Source organism: Sceloporus occidentalis, unplaced genomic scaffold (genome assembly GCF_023333645.1).
Source record: "Sceloporus occidentalis isolate IW3139 unplaced genomic scaffold, rSceOcc1.0.p SCAF_1, whole genome shotgun sequence".
In the NCBI taxonomy this organism is placed as follows: Eukaryota; Metazoa; Chordata; class Lepidosauria; order Squamata; family Phrynosomatidae; genus Sceloporus; species Sceloporus occidentalis.
Window position 1 is genome coordinate 126,385,418 of NW_028316981.1, and position 14,566 is coordinate 126,399,983.

The 14,566-nt window shown below is 40.1% G+C and overlaps 1 protein-coding gene across 1 annotated transcript in view; it reads left to right on the top strand.

Annotated features, from left to right (window-relative positions):
• LOC149322104 (uncharacterized) overlaps positions 1 to 14,566 on the top strand; it is a 107,869-nt gene that overhangs the window by 32,125 nt on the left and 61,178 nt on the right. Inside the window, exons 40-52 of the mRNA XM_089523362.1 lie at positions 1,991 to 2,031; positions 3,359 to 3,505; positions 3,587 to 3,730; positions 6,707 to 6,863; positions 7,260 to 7,287; positions 9,208 to 9,328; positions 9,474 to 9,566; positions 9,705 to 9,768; positions 9,874 to 9,972; positions 10,084 to 10,187; positions 11,396 to 11,534; positions 13,272 to 13,390; positions 13,741 to 13,890. Of these exons, the coding sequence (XP_089379488.1) occupies positions 1,991 to 2,031; positions 3,359 to 3,505; positions 3,587 to 3,730; positions 6,707 to 6,863; positions 7,260 to 7,287; positions 9,208 to 9,328; positions 9,474 to 9,566; positions 9,705 to 9,768; positions 9,874 to 9,972; positions 10,084 to 10,187; positions 11,396 to 11,534; positions 13,272 to 13,390; positions 13,741 to 13,890 (1,406 nt within the window). The remainder of the gene's footprint in view (positions 1 to 1,990; positions 2,032 to 3,358; positions 3,506 to 3,586; positions 3,731 to 6,706; positions 6,864 to 7,259; positions 7,288 to 9,207; positions 9,329 to 9,473; positions 9,567 to 9,704; positions 9,769 to 9,873; positions 9,973 to 10,083; positions 10,188 to 11,395; positions 11,535 to 13,271; positions 13,391 to 13,740; positions 13,891 to 14,566) is intronic.

Genomic DNA, 14,566 nt, shown 5'->3' on the forward strand with positions numbered 1-14,566 from the left:
CCATTGAGTTCTTTGCCATGATGTAGTCATGTCTATGTCACTAATCTGATATTGTTTATTTGCCAACCACTACTTACTTTTTTGGCCACTAATGATCAGGGCAGGAAAATATTCAGTTGAAATCCTGTTGGAGCACTAAAATAGCACAAAAATAATTGTGCTTTTTCAGAGATTAAGTGTGGTCCTAATGTACCTAATCATTTCACAAGAACACACATGACAACTCTCACATACTTTTGACTTGGCGCACAAAGAGGCTTTGTGCCACAGGCAGGTTTAAGGTTTTAATGCCTACTGGTGTATATGTATTGCGTTAAAAGTATATAGTATCTTTCACACAGTAATTACCTCACAATGGACTCAACCTAGGGGGAGTCAATTTTCTGTTTAGCACTATGATAATCCAAATTAGATTGGTACAAATGAAAGGGGCAATAACTCTGGAAGATGTAAGATACAAAGATCCATCTTACTCATATCTGACAAAATGTTGTCATGGCTCAGGCAGTTCCAAAGAAATAGAGGCATGTGGGAATGTCTGGGAACAAGCAGGACCTGGAAAACTGTAAGCCAATAATTGTACAGTTACCACAATCTGTACTGCATACACTACATCAGATCATTTGTCACATGAAGCTTACAAACTGTGAAAGATGCTCTAAATTATGAGTAAGGGTGATAAATACCATTTGCCTGAGAATAGGGCTAAGAAATGAAAAGAAATCCTTGTGATACCTGTCCATACAGTCAATAAACTGCCCATAGCTCAATAGTACTGTTCTGGGCGATTTCCTAGACAATCTAGATTGAGCAGACAGGGCATAGCAGAATGATGCTGAATTGCCCTGGTTTGTTTCTGGGAAAGGAAGCATTAACGAGCGTCCTCACTCTGCAGAGAAGGGCATGACAAAATGCATGGAATCTTTGTAGTAGCGCATGAGGGATTCAGGCTCTTTGCACCTAATTGAAAGTTCTTTCATTCTTCCATCACCGTATCTCTTTCTCAACAGCCTTCAGATTGCCACTGAGAAAGACATCCACATTGCTTCATGGTCTCTTCACTTGGACTCTGTTGCAGAGCACATACCCTTTATAACTAAAATTCTAATCATGTTCTGAAGGGTTTATGAGCATAGTAGTTATCTAAACTGGTAATCATAGAAGGGATGCCAAGTGTCCTAAGTCTCCTGTTCCTCATCTATCATCTATGTCTATTTTTCAGCTTATTATCCCATGAAAGTGATTTTTTTTACTGCAAACTAGACTACTAACATGCCAAAAATTACATGCAATAAATTTTCTGACAATTATTTTGTCTATGGTTGTGTGTGTGTGGGGTGAGGTAGTGGCAGTGGTAGGGGAGATAGTTATCATTTGACTGCTGCCTAAATATAAATGACAAACTTCTTGAATAAAAGCAAATTCCCCATTTCTCAAAAGGAATTGGTTGTAAATTGAGTGATTTTACATTTGTGTAACTTAACAGAAAAATACAAAAAGGCAATGAGTTCTGCCAAATATATTTAGAAATGATACAAGTACATGTAGGTATGCAATGACCCAAATGTTTCTACTCTAAATATATCCAGGGATAATATGAGTGATGCTTGCAGTCAACAAACTTTGCCAAAACAATACTTTGCCAGACATGTTTGACCTGTGACAAATGTTCACTGTGATGTTCTCTGTGCTATGCCAAGCATGAACAGACCTTATAAAAGAGTTCCTGGGGCTTGCCTTGTCTTTGATCTGCCTGTTCCTTGCACACAACTTCAAGGTAAGTCATGCAGAGAGAGTTGTAGGGATGAATCGGAGGCCTGGAATTCTACACATCCTACAGTCATCTTGCTACCGCTGGAGCTCATTTATATCTGGATATTGAAAACTGTTCTTGAATACATTCATCCGTTTCCCCTCTTTCTGATTTATCCTTGAAGCTTTTTGGGGAGCAATAAAAAGTTCCCTTTTAATTTTTTTTTTAATTTTGCAGTGTTGGCCATCCTCCAGCCTGCCTATAACTGCTTCCTCAAGGTGAGGTAAGAATTCAATATATTCAATAAAATCCAGAAAGGGAAATTCTAGCACTGATTGAATTAATAGGTGAACTTAAAAACTTAAACCGTTAAAAAATTAAATTTAGAATTAGAAATGTGGAATGATGAATAGCTTCAAAATGACTAATCAGAAAAATGTAGCATTTATTTATATTTGAACAGAGCTCCTATAGTAGTATTTTTTAAAAAATTTGAACAGAAATCCTAAAGTAGTACTTTAAGAGAAGATGTAACAGTGATTACTGAAAGTCCATATGTGTATGACCTCTGGTGTGCTTAATAAAAAACTGGCCTTGAAGTCAATGATCATTGCTTCCCCAACAAGCTTTCTAAATCAGTGCTACTTGGCCTATTTGATGTATGGGAGGGGCAGTTTCCCCCTCCTAATATGGCATATTTGTGCCCACTGGATCACATTTTGGGAGAAAGCTGGGATATAAATACAACAAACAAACAGGCAAATAAAATTGTCTCTTTCCTGGAAATTTCTTGTAGAGCAGCAGAGTTGAAAACATGCGGCAGTGCACAGGCCACCATTCTGAGTATCACTGTTCTAAATGATGCTTCATGTTTAGGAGATTATCGCATTGCCTTTTTCCTGATCTAGGCACAAGCTGAAACCAGGCTGGGAATATGTGTAATCACACAGCTCTGTGCCCAGATCGCAACCATCCTGCCCCCGACTGAAACATCTCCCATTATGGAAAAGAAGTGTTTTAGCTAAGGATGGGGGAAGGACGGGATGGTAATAGATCTTTTCAGAGAAGAAGCTAAAACTCTTGCCTCCATACCTTTCCCCATGCATTCCAAGTAAAAGGATACAAACTATATGTTGATTAATTGGTATATGCAAATCAGATTTTCCTCACTGAGTTGAACTGGGAAGCTGTTGTTACATGGTCTGTATGCACATGTGCTTATATTTATTTTTATTCATTTATTTATTATATTTTAAAATTGCACAATAGACAAAGTTCTTTGGCTAGTGTCCTGTGGTTCTCTTACTCCAAAGAAAGGAATCCTGCCTCTAAAGGATGCTCCTTTCAGAAGAAGAAGAACAGAACTGCTGGATGCAACACAGAAAACATCTGCTTTAAAAACAGATACAGTGAAGGGCTGATGGAAGGTTTAAAGGAAAAAAACCTAAATTAGTATAATAGAAAGGCTTTTATTAATCCAAAAACCTGATGCCCTTGTTTTTGCCCTTTCAGTCTTCATTAGTGAAGTGCCTCCTATAAACCGCAATCATGTCATCCGATGCTGAGATGGCTGTCTTTGGGCCAGCGGCTCCTTTTCTCCGAAAGCCAGAAAAAGAGAGAATTGAGGCACAAAATAAGCCCTTTGATGCCAAGAACTCAGTTTTTGTGGTGCATGCTAAGGAGTCCTATGTCAAAGGCATGGTCCAAAGCCGGGAAGGAGGGAAGGTCACAGTCAAGACTGAAAAAGGAGAGGTGAGTAATAGACAATAAAGGTGTTTGTCAAATTTTATCTTCTGTATGACTATATAAACTCTTTTGCCTTTTCCTTTCTAGAGTGTGACTGTAAAGGAAGACCAAATCTTTCCTATGAATCCTCCCAAATATGACAAAATTGAGGACATGGCCATGATGACCCATCTCCATGAACCCGGTGTCCTGTATAACCTCAAAGAGCGTTATGCAGCCTGGATGATCTATGTGAGTACAGTCCTTGTATTCTCTTTCTGTTTCTTTTGTATTGTTTTGTTTTGTTCTGTTTTGCCTTCACTTAACTCACTGTTACAGTTATACATTTAGATTTTAGATGTTTAAAAAAGTTGTGTGGCAATGTACATTTTTGGAATCTGTGGATAATATATTGCCAGAGATAACATTTTGGATTCCTACTATATCAACCCTCCCCCTCCACCATTTTCATACTCCAGATACAAGAAAATATTACTTTTGTCCTCAGTGTAAGATATATGTAAGTCTGAAGCCAAGCACAGAAGCTGCAGATTCCATTATTTTCTTGTTTTCTGGGATATGAACAGCCCTGAGAGCGGTAAACTGCTGCATCATCATCATCATCTCCTCCTTCTCCTTCATCAGAACCATCTGTGGCATTCTCCATTCTGCCATTAGATTTTGTGTTTAAGGAAGCATAGCCCACCAAATTTTAACGTAGCCAAAGATTGTTTACCCACAGCTTCAACCATCCACAGCTTGAAAATATTTTTAAAAATCTGTAAATTCCAAAAAAAAGCAAACCTTGATTTTGCTATTTTATACTAGGGACACCATTTTACTGTGGCATTGTATATAATGGGACTTGAGTATCCATGGATTTTGATATCAACAGGGTCCTCCTCTCCTTCATTTATGAGCCTGGTGTAATGTTAACAGTGCAAAACGCTGCAATCTTTTGCAATACAATCTAACATTTTAGTTATGCTTTGCACCATAACCAGTAGCATGTACTCTAAGATTTTTTAAAAAGAGAAAACAACAAACATACTAGAGTTACTTTTGAGTATCAAAAGTTACTATTCAAAAATATGGATAAAATAACTAACCAGTTTTGGGGGCTGTGGAATGATGACTGTAAATAATTACTTTGAAAAGTAACTTACAAACTTGCAGCTTTTCTATTTCTTTCCTCTCATTCTCAACCAGAACCCCACAAATTCTCCTCTATCATCCACTGATTTCCCAACTCCATTCACCCAGGTTCAACACTCACTATAGGCACATCACAAGAAAATATCCATCACTGGTCTGTTGTTCTCCAGCCCACTTTCATGACTCCTTGTGATACTTTTATCCCTGTCCCCTCCCTGCTTTCCTCCCACCCCCATGCCAGGCCTTGGAATGGCTTTGCTGCTCTCTCCATCCACTTGCCTCACTTGCTGGACCTTCCTGTTCCTCTCTGTCAACCTGCCTTTAGTGTTTTCTTCACCCATTTCTTCCATTTCTTGGATTACTGCTTAACCACATCCCCACCTCCTTAGTGCTGTCCCCTCTCACTTCTTTGATTTTGTGAGTGGGCTGTGCTCAGAGCTAGGATAGCATTAGCTACGGCTCCTAGGACTTTATCCCACCAGGCTGTTGTCCCACTTTTCAAAAGTGCAATTGGGACTACTGTTTTCTTTATTGTATCTTCATAATTTTCATAATCTTTCCAGCATTACAGCCTTTGTTTGCACTAACTCCTTATAATACTGCAGCATTTGGCACTGCCCACCTGTATCACCTAGTACTGCCCAGTGTGTGGCTAGTTTGGCACACAGACAGCCCCAAAACACATATAAATTAAAAGGAGCCTTAACTTTAAAAAGGCATTTTTTCCCCAAAAGTGTGGGGCTTCCTTATTCAAATGAAATTGATGGATGGCAGATGAAAGCGATTCATCTCATCTGTTCAAGTTACAAACTGCTTTATATCTGATAAAGCAAGGAGGCAGGCAAGGAGTAGACAACACCTAAAGCGCATCCCAATATCGGGATTAAAGCAGAACTGATTTATTGCACTGCAAATGCTAGCACCACAGAAGTGGGAAAGGCAGTCATTCAATGAGGTTTTGCATGAATGAAAAGGAATGGTTGGCAAACTCTCCCATTGAGATAAAGGAGGCAAAGTGTGATAAGTACCAGAAAAAGATGCTATTAACCAGCTGTTAGTACAGTTTATTTATGTGATAAAGTCTCTACTGCTTGAAAAAGGGAAGCCACTCAAGGATTCAGTCGAGGATCTTTCTGGCCTACTGTCTCCTCTAGAATGTTTTTCACATCCTCTCTCAGTGTGCAGGATCAAGTTGATTTTTGTCTTTTAGAGAGAAAATATAGGTAAGGGTTCTGTCTTATTGGTTATGAGCACACTTATGAATGCCCATTTAAAATGAACAACAACAACAACAACAAACAAAAACAAAGAGTGAGTCCTGCCAGGAGTCAGGGGAGTGATAAATACTCCATTTGGAAGGCAGGGAAATTTATTTATAAAAACCCCAGTCCCTCTTGCAAGTGAGCCCTGTGATGGAGAAGCCCTGAAACAGGGAAAGGTAAGACCTTGTTGTCCCTGCTGCCCCGTCTTTAGTACCACTCATCTTGTTTCTCACTCCAGTCTCTAGAGCCATAATTTCAGATACGAGGATAAGCACAAGGGTGAAAGTCTTATTCCACTTCTCTGTTCTTTCCAACAAGGAACAAGAACACGCTGGACTTATGGTTTTCCCTTCAAAGTGGCTGCAAACACACAATGATTAGATAATACACAGACAAACCATTCTTACCTTACACAACACAGTAATATTGCTTCCTTCACTGAGTGAAAATGCTTGCAATATTTGGAATATTGCATATTTTTCAAAATTAAAGAAGGCATACCACCCAATTCAGGGGAATAAAAAAATCTCTCAAAGAAAATAAGGATCTAATGTTTTCTCCCTCAAAATTATGAATTCTAGGGTTCAAACTTTTCGCCATAACATTTTTGAATATGTTATATTTTCTGAAACGGTTCAGAATTAGGATTTATCTTTTTCTTAATATTCTTTTTCTTCCTGTTCTTTCTCCTCTAGAAGTGCAAAGGAATAAATTGTATATGCCTTTCTCATAGTCTGAGGAATATAACAATATTAATATGTGTATAAATGTAGCTTGATTCAATAAGTTTGCTCTCTTCATCTTCTTACAGACCTACTCTGGGCTCTTCTGTGTCACTGTCAATCCCTACAAGTGGCTGCCAGTGTATAATCCAGAGGTGGTGGCTGGCTACAGAGGCAAGAAGCGTCAAGAGGCACCTCCTCACATCTTTTCCATCTCTGATAATGCGTATCAGTTCATGTTAACTGGTGAGTGGGTGTTACCTTTTGAAAATGTGACATTTCTTATTAGTTTCCTTTTGAAAGCAATGCACTATAATTTGTCCTGGTGTCTCAGATCATTGTAAGTGATCCAGTTTTTGTTTTGTTTTGTTTTTGGAAATAAAGGAGGCCATAAATAAACAAGAAACTGATCAACCATTGTTTTCTTAGAATTTAACAAAAATTACATAAGTGATATGTATGATTTGGGATAGCTCAGCTTCTAACTTCCAGTAGTATATAGATGATGGGATCCTATTACTTGTGTATTTGGGATGGATATTGGTTCTTTTCATTACATGCATATTTAAAAGTCTTTTATATACTTCATATGATTTTAACATGCAGCTTTGCTAACAGCAACTTTTTAACCAATCTTTTCAGATCGTGAGAATCAGTCTATTCTGATCACGTAAGTATTCCTTCTTGCTGCAGGAAATGCTTTGTCCTAGTGAGACACCCGAAACACAATGGTTATAACTGAAGCTGCTGCCACACTGCAAAAAGAAAGCACTGAGAGACCACTTTAACTTTTATGGCTCTGTGGTATGGAATTCTGGGATTTGTAGTTTGGTGGGACACAAGAGTGCCCTGACAGAGAAGGCTAAATATCTAACAAAACTACAAATCCCAGAATCCCATAGCACTGATTCATGGCAGCTAAAGTGATGCCAAATTGCTTTATTTCTGCAGTATGGATACACACTTAGTAAAACAATGGAGATCTGTGTCACATCTTAAAGATTAACAAGTCATATTTGACGTAAGCTTTTTTGGACTTCAACAGAATATTATAGTCACAAGGTTTGAATCACTTCGTAGCCTCAGCGATTGATGGGTACTGCTCAGCAGTTCCCAAGTATCTCATAAAAATGAAATCTCAGCGGGGATATGACTGCATAATTAATTAGTATAATTACATGGGTTCATAGTCTATCATTATCACCTTTAGTTCAGAGATAGAGATATGAAATCTGCATTCCTTTCAAGGAAGCCTTTTGGGAGCCACTGGAGAGAGGTGGGCAGTCCTGCTGTCAAAAGTGGATATGCTCACCCCAACATTCTCTCTCACACAGCCACAAATCTGTCAGCGCAACTGCTGGGGTCCAACAACCCTTGTCAGCAACTCAAACGAGTCCTGGGGTTAAATCAGACCCTTGGAGCAGAGCTGGCAAATTTCCAGAAGCCGAAGCGTGGCTCCCAGAGTCCAATTGGGATGACAGCAACTGGATGTCTTCCAGGAACTGCAGCAATGCAGGAACCTCCAGGGACACACAGCAAACCGATGCTGTAGCTTCTTCTGATAAACCACCAGAGAAACAAAAGTCCCCAAAGTGCTCTTTATTCACAATGCTATTATACAATACTAGATCTCTAAAACTCCACAACATACCAATCCAACTCCTACTTCAAACCCACACCACACCCTTGCAACCCCTGGGCTTATATAGTCTCCAGACCATGTGGTCTCTCAAACCCAGTGAGTTCAGGTGTGTAGCCATGTCATGTGTCTCCTGTGCAATCCAGACACATGTTTCATCATCCATGGCTACGTGCACTTGGACATTGAAGTGTCCTTGGCCCAATGAGCATCAGCTGTGGATGATCAGCCTTGTTACTGTGCTGAATGCTCATGGCCAAACACACACATCAAGCATTTCCCTGTGTGCTGTGTTTTAACCCTTCAAATCCTGACAAAATCACACATGCAGTTTCAGTCACACATTTTTCCACATAACACATCCATTCATAAACTCATACACATGAAGCTCTCTTTCCGCTCACTCCAGCTGACTAATTTGTGTATGTGTGACCCATTCAAATGGTCCCACCATGGTGCAACTATGTCTGGAAAAGACCTTTTATTGGCTTCAGTATGAGCCATAGTGAATTTGCAACATAGAAGGTGGAGTTTTTTTGCTATATGTGGAGGAAGGGGATTTTTTCTTTCCTCTATGACTGCTTCCCCTCAGTTGCTCCCTTCAACTACAGTTAAGCTTAGAAAATGTTACACTGAAACATACAAAAGGTGGTTTTTTTAAAAAAAAAACAACACCAAGGTGCTCCCAAGGCAAGGACAGAGACTCCACAACCATGCTCTAGAGAAGACATGGGAATTGTGTAGCTCTGCAGATGTTGTTGGACTACAAGTTCCAGGTATTCTAGCTAGTATAGTCAATGGTCAGGCATGCTGGAAAGTGCCATCCAGTAACATCTGGAAGGCTGCATGATTCTCATCCCTGTCTTAGAAGGATATAATGTTATCAGAAAATCAAACTAAAGAATTAATTTTCTGCAACTATTGGCTATCTTTTCTTCTTTTGACCAACAGTGGAGAATCTGGTGCCGGAAAGACTGTGAACACGAAACGTGTCATTCAGTACTTTGCAACCATCGCAGCAACTTCTGACAAGAAAAAGGAAGAAGCACCAGTTTCCCAAAGCAAAATTAAGGTAAGTTTGTAAACAAAAAGAATGAGAGAGAGGGGAGCATGACATATGAGTCTGAGCAGCATCTAAATGCATGAAGACAGACAAACATATCTTTCTTTCTTTCTTTCTTTCTTTCTTTCTTTCTTTCTTTCTTTCTTTACTGTAGGGAACACTGGAAGATCAAATCATCAGTGCCAACCCTTTGCTGGAGGCCTTTGGGAATGCCAAGACTGTGAGGAATGACAATTCCTCCCGCTTTGTGAGTGATATACAAAATCTCAAACCATAATAGTTAGCTTTTTCCTTTGTTAAGTGTGTTCCAGTGCTAAGATCTTAGTTATGTATATGCAGAATGTGCTTCCTGGGATTTTTAATTTTATTATCTTCTTTTTTAAAGGGTAAATTCATCAGAATCCATTTTGGTGCCACAGGCAAACTGGCTTCTGCTGATATTGAGACATGTAAGGCGTATTCTTTTAAACGTTTTATAAAGTTCTTTCTTTCTCTTCTCCTTCCCCCCCCCCCCCCCCCGGTCCTGGGCTAATTATACTCCATTAATTTTGCAGATCTGTTGGAGAAATCCAGAGTTACTTTCCAGCTAAAAGCTGAAAGGAGCTACCACATCTTTTATCAGATCATGTCCAACAAGAAGCCAGAACTGATTGGTAAGAAGAAGATCTCTTTTCGGGGGTGAACTAAATTGCAGAGATCTTTTGCTGATTTCTTTATTGTGCAGTAGGTGGGAGTAATCCATGCTTGTGTTTCTCTTTATCTAGAGATGCTCCTGATCACCACCAACCCCTATGACTTCCTTTTTGTCAGTCAGGGGGAGATCACTGTTGCCAGTATCAATGATCAGGAAGAGCTGATGGCAACTGATGTAAGTAACTTGTACAATTAACCACTGGCTGCCACAAGTGATGGCAGTACTCTTATCAGTGGCCTGTCATTTCTTCCCTGCCCATGGTGCTCTCTTGGAACAACTACATGATGGGATGGATGAGAATTCTGCTTGGTTAATAATTTGCCCAACCCCTAGATTCTAAAGGAAATAATCTGAGATTTTAAAAAAGACTAAGGGCATGTCTACACAGGCCATTTAAACTTGTTCCCCCCTAGCCATGGCACCCTGTCTTCACAATGTAGGGACAAAGGCCCAATTTGAGTGTAGACTATCTTCAAAATGGAAAGTCAGTTCTGCACTCAATCTGCCCCATCCCTGAGCAGATTAATTAAAATGGATTAAGGGAAATCCAGGCCCACCTGCTGCTGATGATGCAAGTTTCTCCCTCTGAGATCTCCATGGGGCTACCAGCCATGCAATTGATGTTGGGTGCCTTGTTTCTGAGTTCAGAGGGAGCACGTTGTGCTAGCATGGCAGTGCTGAACTACAGCAGGGATGTGTGTGCAGATAGCCACCTGGCATTGCTTTAGAATGCAGTGGTAAAAGGGGGAATTCTGGGCAGCCCCGGGGCCAGAATACTCCAGGAACAGCCTAGAGTATTCTGGCTGGTGGAGACAAACCCTGAATATGAGAAAAATGAAAAACTCAGTGATTCACCTAATGCACAGATAGGCCAAGTGCAGCCGCCAGGGGTGTTTTGGGAACCCTTGACCCTGCTAAACCCCCTAGACTGCCCTTTTGATGGCCAAAAAGAAAGGATAAATTGCTTCTACAGGAACCCCCAGGGTTAGCAATCCACATTCTAAATAGGTTGTGGTGTCTGTTTCTCAAAAGCAGAATTTAAACATCTGGCCACTCCTTTTTTAGGCATTCTCAGGCATTTTTGGCAGCCTGAGAAGCCCCGGAAGGTCACAAGATAAAAAACTGGCCTGTTCTAAAATTATATTTCACATAGAAAATACAAAAGATTCATGGTGATTAGTACCTATTTTTGGTTGACGGGGGCTCGCACCTCACTTGTCATGATGCATTGTTGTTCCGATGGACACTTTGGAGGAACATCAGGAGCCACTAATTTCTGAAATGGACTTCCAAAGTGTCTGCCTTCAAATAGGGCATTGAATATGAAGCTCTAGTTTTGGCATTAGATTATCCATAATTTTGAAAACTGATTCAATTAATAGGAAGCCATTGACATCTTGGGCTTCACTGCTGATGAAAAGACAGCCATTTACAAGCTGACAGGAGCTGTAATGCACTATGGGAACATGAAGTTCAAGCAGAAGCAGCGTGAGGAGCAGGCTGAGCCAGATGGCACTGAAGGTATTCACAAAATCCACTAAAAATCTTTGTTATATCACAGTACATGGTACACTAGAACCTGTAATATGATATGGAGGACTATGACATAGCTTGTATAAGGCACAGTCCATTTTGTCGTCAGTTAAGACATTCTAGTTTATTATTTCTATTTTCCCTCATTGGAAAGAGATAGTATGTAGCCACATCTTATTACAGTACCCTGCATTAAACCTTTAGCATTTAAAAAACATGATAGGAATATATCCACATAAAATAATGTTGAGAATATTTTTTATTTCATTATTACCCTTTTGTGAGCCAGTGTAGTGTAGTTCAATTCCCACTCAGCCATAAAACCCACAGGGTGACCTTGGGGCAAGTCATATCCCCTCAGCATCAGAGGAAGGCAATGGCAAACAAATTGCCTGAACAAATATTGCCAAGAAAACCCCATAATAGGTTCATTTTAGAGTTGCTATAAGTTGGAAATAACTTGAAGGAACACAACAACAGCATTACCCTTTTCATGCTTTATCAGACTTTTGATAGTTATGCTTTAGCTGTGTCATTATTAGGGTTGGTGTCAGCCAGTGCAGGTGTCTGGAAAGGGCTGCAGGGGGAGGGTGGTAGACTGCCTTGCTCACTCTACCCAGACAGACCACTGATGAGGGGTGGTGCTGAGGCCTCCCGGCAGCTTATTTCAGGCTTGGCACAGCTGCTGGGTAAGTAAGAAAGGGAGGTGATGCCCTTTCTCACTTGCCTAGCAGCCACACCAGTCCCAATGTCTGTACCGCCCCACTATATGTACAACCCCCCTCTGGGGTGTCACCTGGTATGAACTACATCCCTGCATCCCACTTGTGACACCTCTGGCTTTAGATCATTTTGCAGCCACCCTTTCCCCAGAGCTACACCACTGCATTTGTCAAGCACTAACTTAACATCGTTTCAGGGTCAGATTTTGGCCTACTTCTGGACAGTCTGAGGGTATGGGAGGACTGAGAGTTGGGGAAAGGGAGACACATTTAGGGATGGTTTATGTGATGTGAGATAATTTGGCCGGGGCAAATCATGCTTGAAAAAATATTTTTAAAAAACAAACTTTCAGGTGTTCAGAGTGCCTAGGCCAGTTAGGTGCTTCAAATCGGGTTTTGGAATCCACATGTGTTTCATTGGTTTCCCTTAGCCTGCATCTGTTACATCTTTTCTTCAACTAATTTTCCTTTTTTATGTGTCATTATTAAAGTGTCGTGTATGCAGTGGCTTAGTAGTTAAGACACCAATTCTGACTATCAGAAGATTGGAAGGTTGGCAATTTGAGGTCCGAGTGCCTCATGATAGGGTGAGCTCCTGTCACTAGTCCCAGCTTCTGTCAACTTAGCAGTTCAAAGGCATGCAGATGCAAATAGATAGATAGGTACCACTTCTCAGTGGAAAGGTAACAGCGTTCGGTGCAGTCATGCTGGCCACGTGACCACTAGAGCAGTCCTCAGACAATACTGGCTCTTTGGCTTAGTAACGGAGATGAACACTACCCCCCTACAATCCATTATGACTAGACATTCATGTCAAGGGGATACCTTTATCTCTATTAAAATGCTAAAAAAGTAGAAAAGATTCTAAAACCTACTTCTGAAGTTTAGTGTTTGGCTTAAATTAAACCTATGTGAGAACAAGCAAGTTACTTTGATCTTCTATAAAGTTGGGGACTTTATACACTGTGTCCATAAATTTTCATTTTCTCACCTTTGTTCTCAGTTGCTGACAAGGCGGCCTACCTCATGAACCTCAATTCAGCTGATCTGCTGAAAGCTCTGTGCTACCCCCGAGTCAAGGTCGGCAATGAATATGTCACCAAAGGCCAAACTGTTCAGCAGGTAACTATCTATGAAAAAAAAAACTTGCTATGTGAATTCCTCACAATGAACATGACACAGGTTGCATCCACACTGCAAAAACAATCAGGTTTGGTGCCACTTTAATGGTCATATCTCCATTTTGGGAACTGTAGTTTTGTGAGACATTTGGCCTTCTCTGTCAGAGTGCTCTGGCACCACAATAAACTACAGTTTCCAGAATTCCATAGCATTTAGCCATGGCTGTTAAAGTGGTGTTAAACTGGATTATTTCTGCAGTGCAGATGCAGCCTCAATCATCTTGTTCATTCTCAACAGTTTCTTGCTCTCCTTTATATACTAGCTGCAGTTTTTGTGTTCTGTTATTCCAGGTGTACAACAATGTTGGCGCTTTGGCTAAAGCTGTCTTTGAGAAGATGTTCTTGTGGATGGTTGTTCGTATCAACCAGCAACTGGATACTAAGCAACCAAGACAGTATTTCATTGGTGTCCTGGACATTGCTGGCTTTGAGATCTTTGATGTAAGGAAATAAGGAAATGGAATCTTGGTTTTCCCCCATCCCTGCCCAGGTCTTACTTGGATCATTTTTTTTCCTGAGATGTTTCTGAAAGGTTAGCTCATAAAAAATGCTGTACTACAGTGGTTCTCAAATGATAGGGTTTGCTCAAGGAAGGCAGGAGACTTGGAGGCCCTGAGCTCTCATCTTCCCCCTCTTTCCAGTCTTTTTATGTGCAAAATTTATACATCTGCTGAGTTAAATGTTGAATTTACTTAAATAAAACTGTTCTAATTTGAACAATATTATTTCCTTATAAAATGTTAAAATATGAATATATGTGAATGTGCAAATGAAAAGACTCACCCTAATTAAATAGTTTTATTCATATACTGTGTCGCATATACTGATGTCTGCATGTAAACATATAAGAGGGTCCAGGGGTAAAAAGTTTGAATACAACTGCTGTAGTGGTCTGCTAGTTAAAACTTTATAGAGGATAACAAGAAGTGTCAATCCAATGGTAGGGCACAAATTCATATTTGTAAGAATTAACTAGTACTTAAAGAAAGATGGTTAGGGTGCTACCAGACTCAAAACTAGAAAGGAAGAAATAAACATGTCTAGAAAACAAACAAACAAACAGTTCTTTAAAATGTAGAAAGGTGTGAATGAAGCTGATGGGATACTCTATATATAT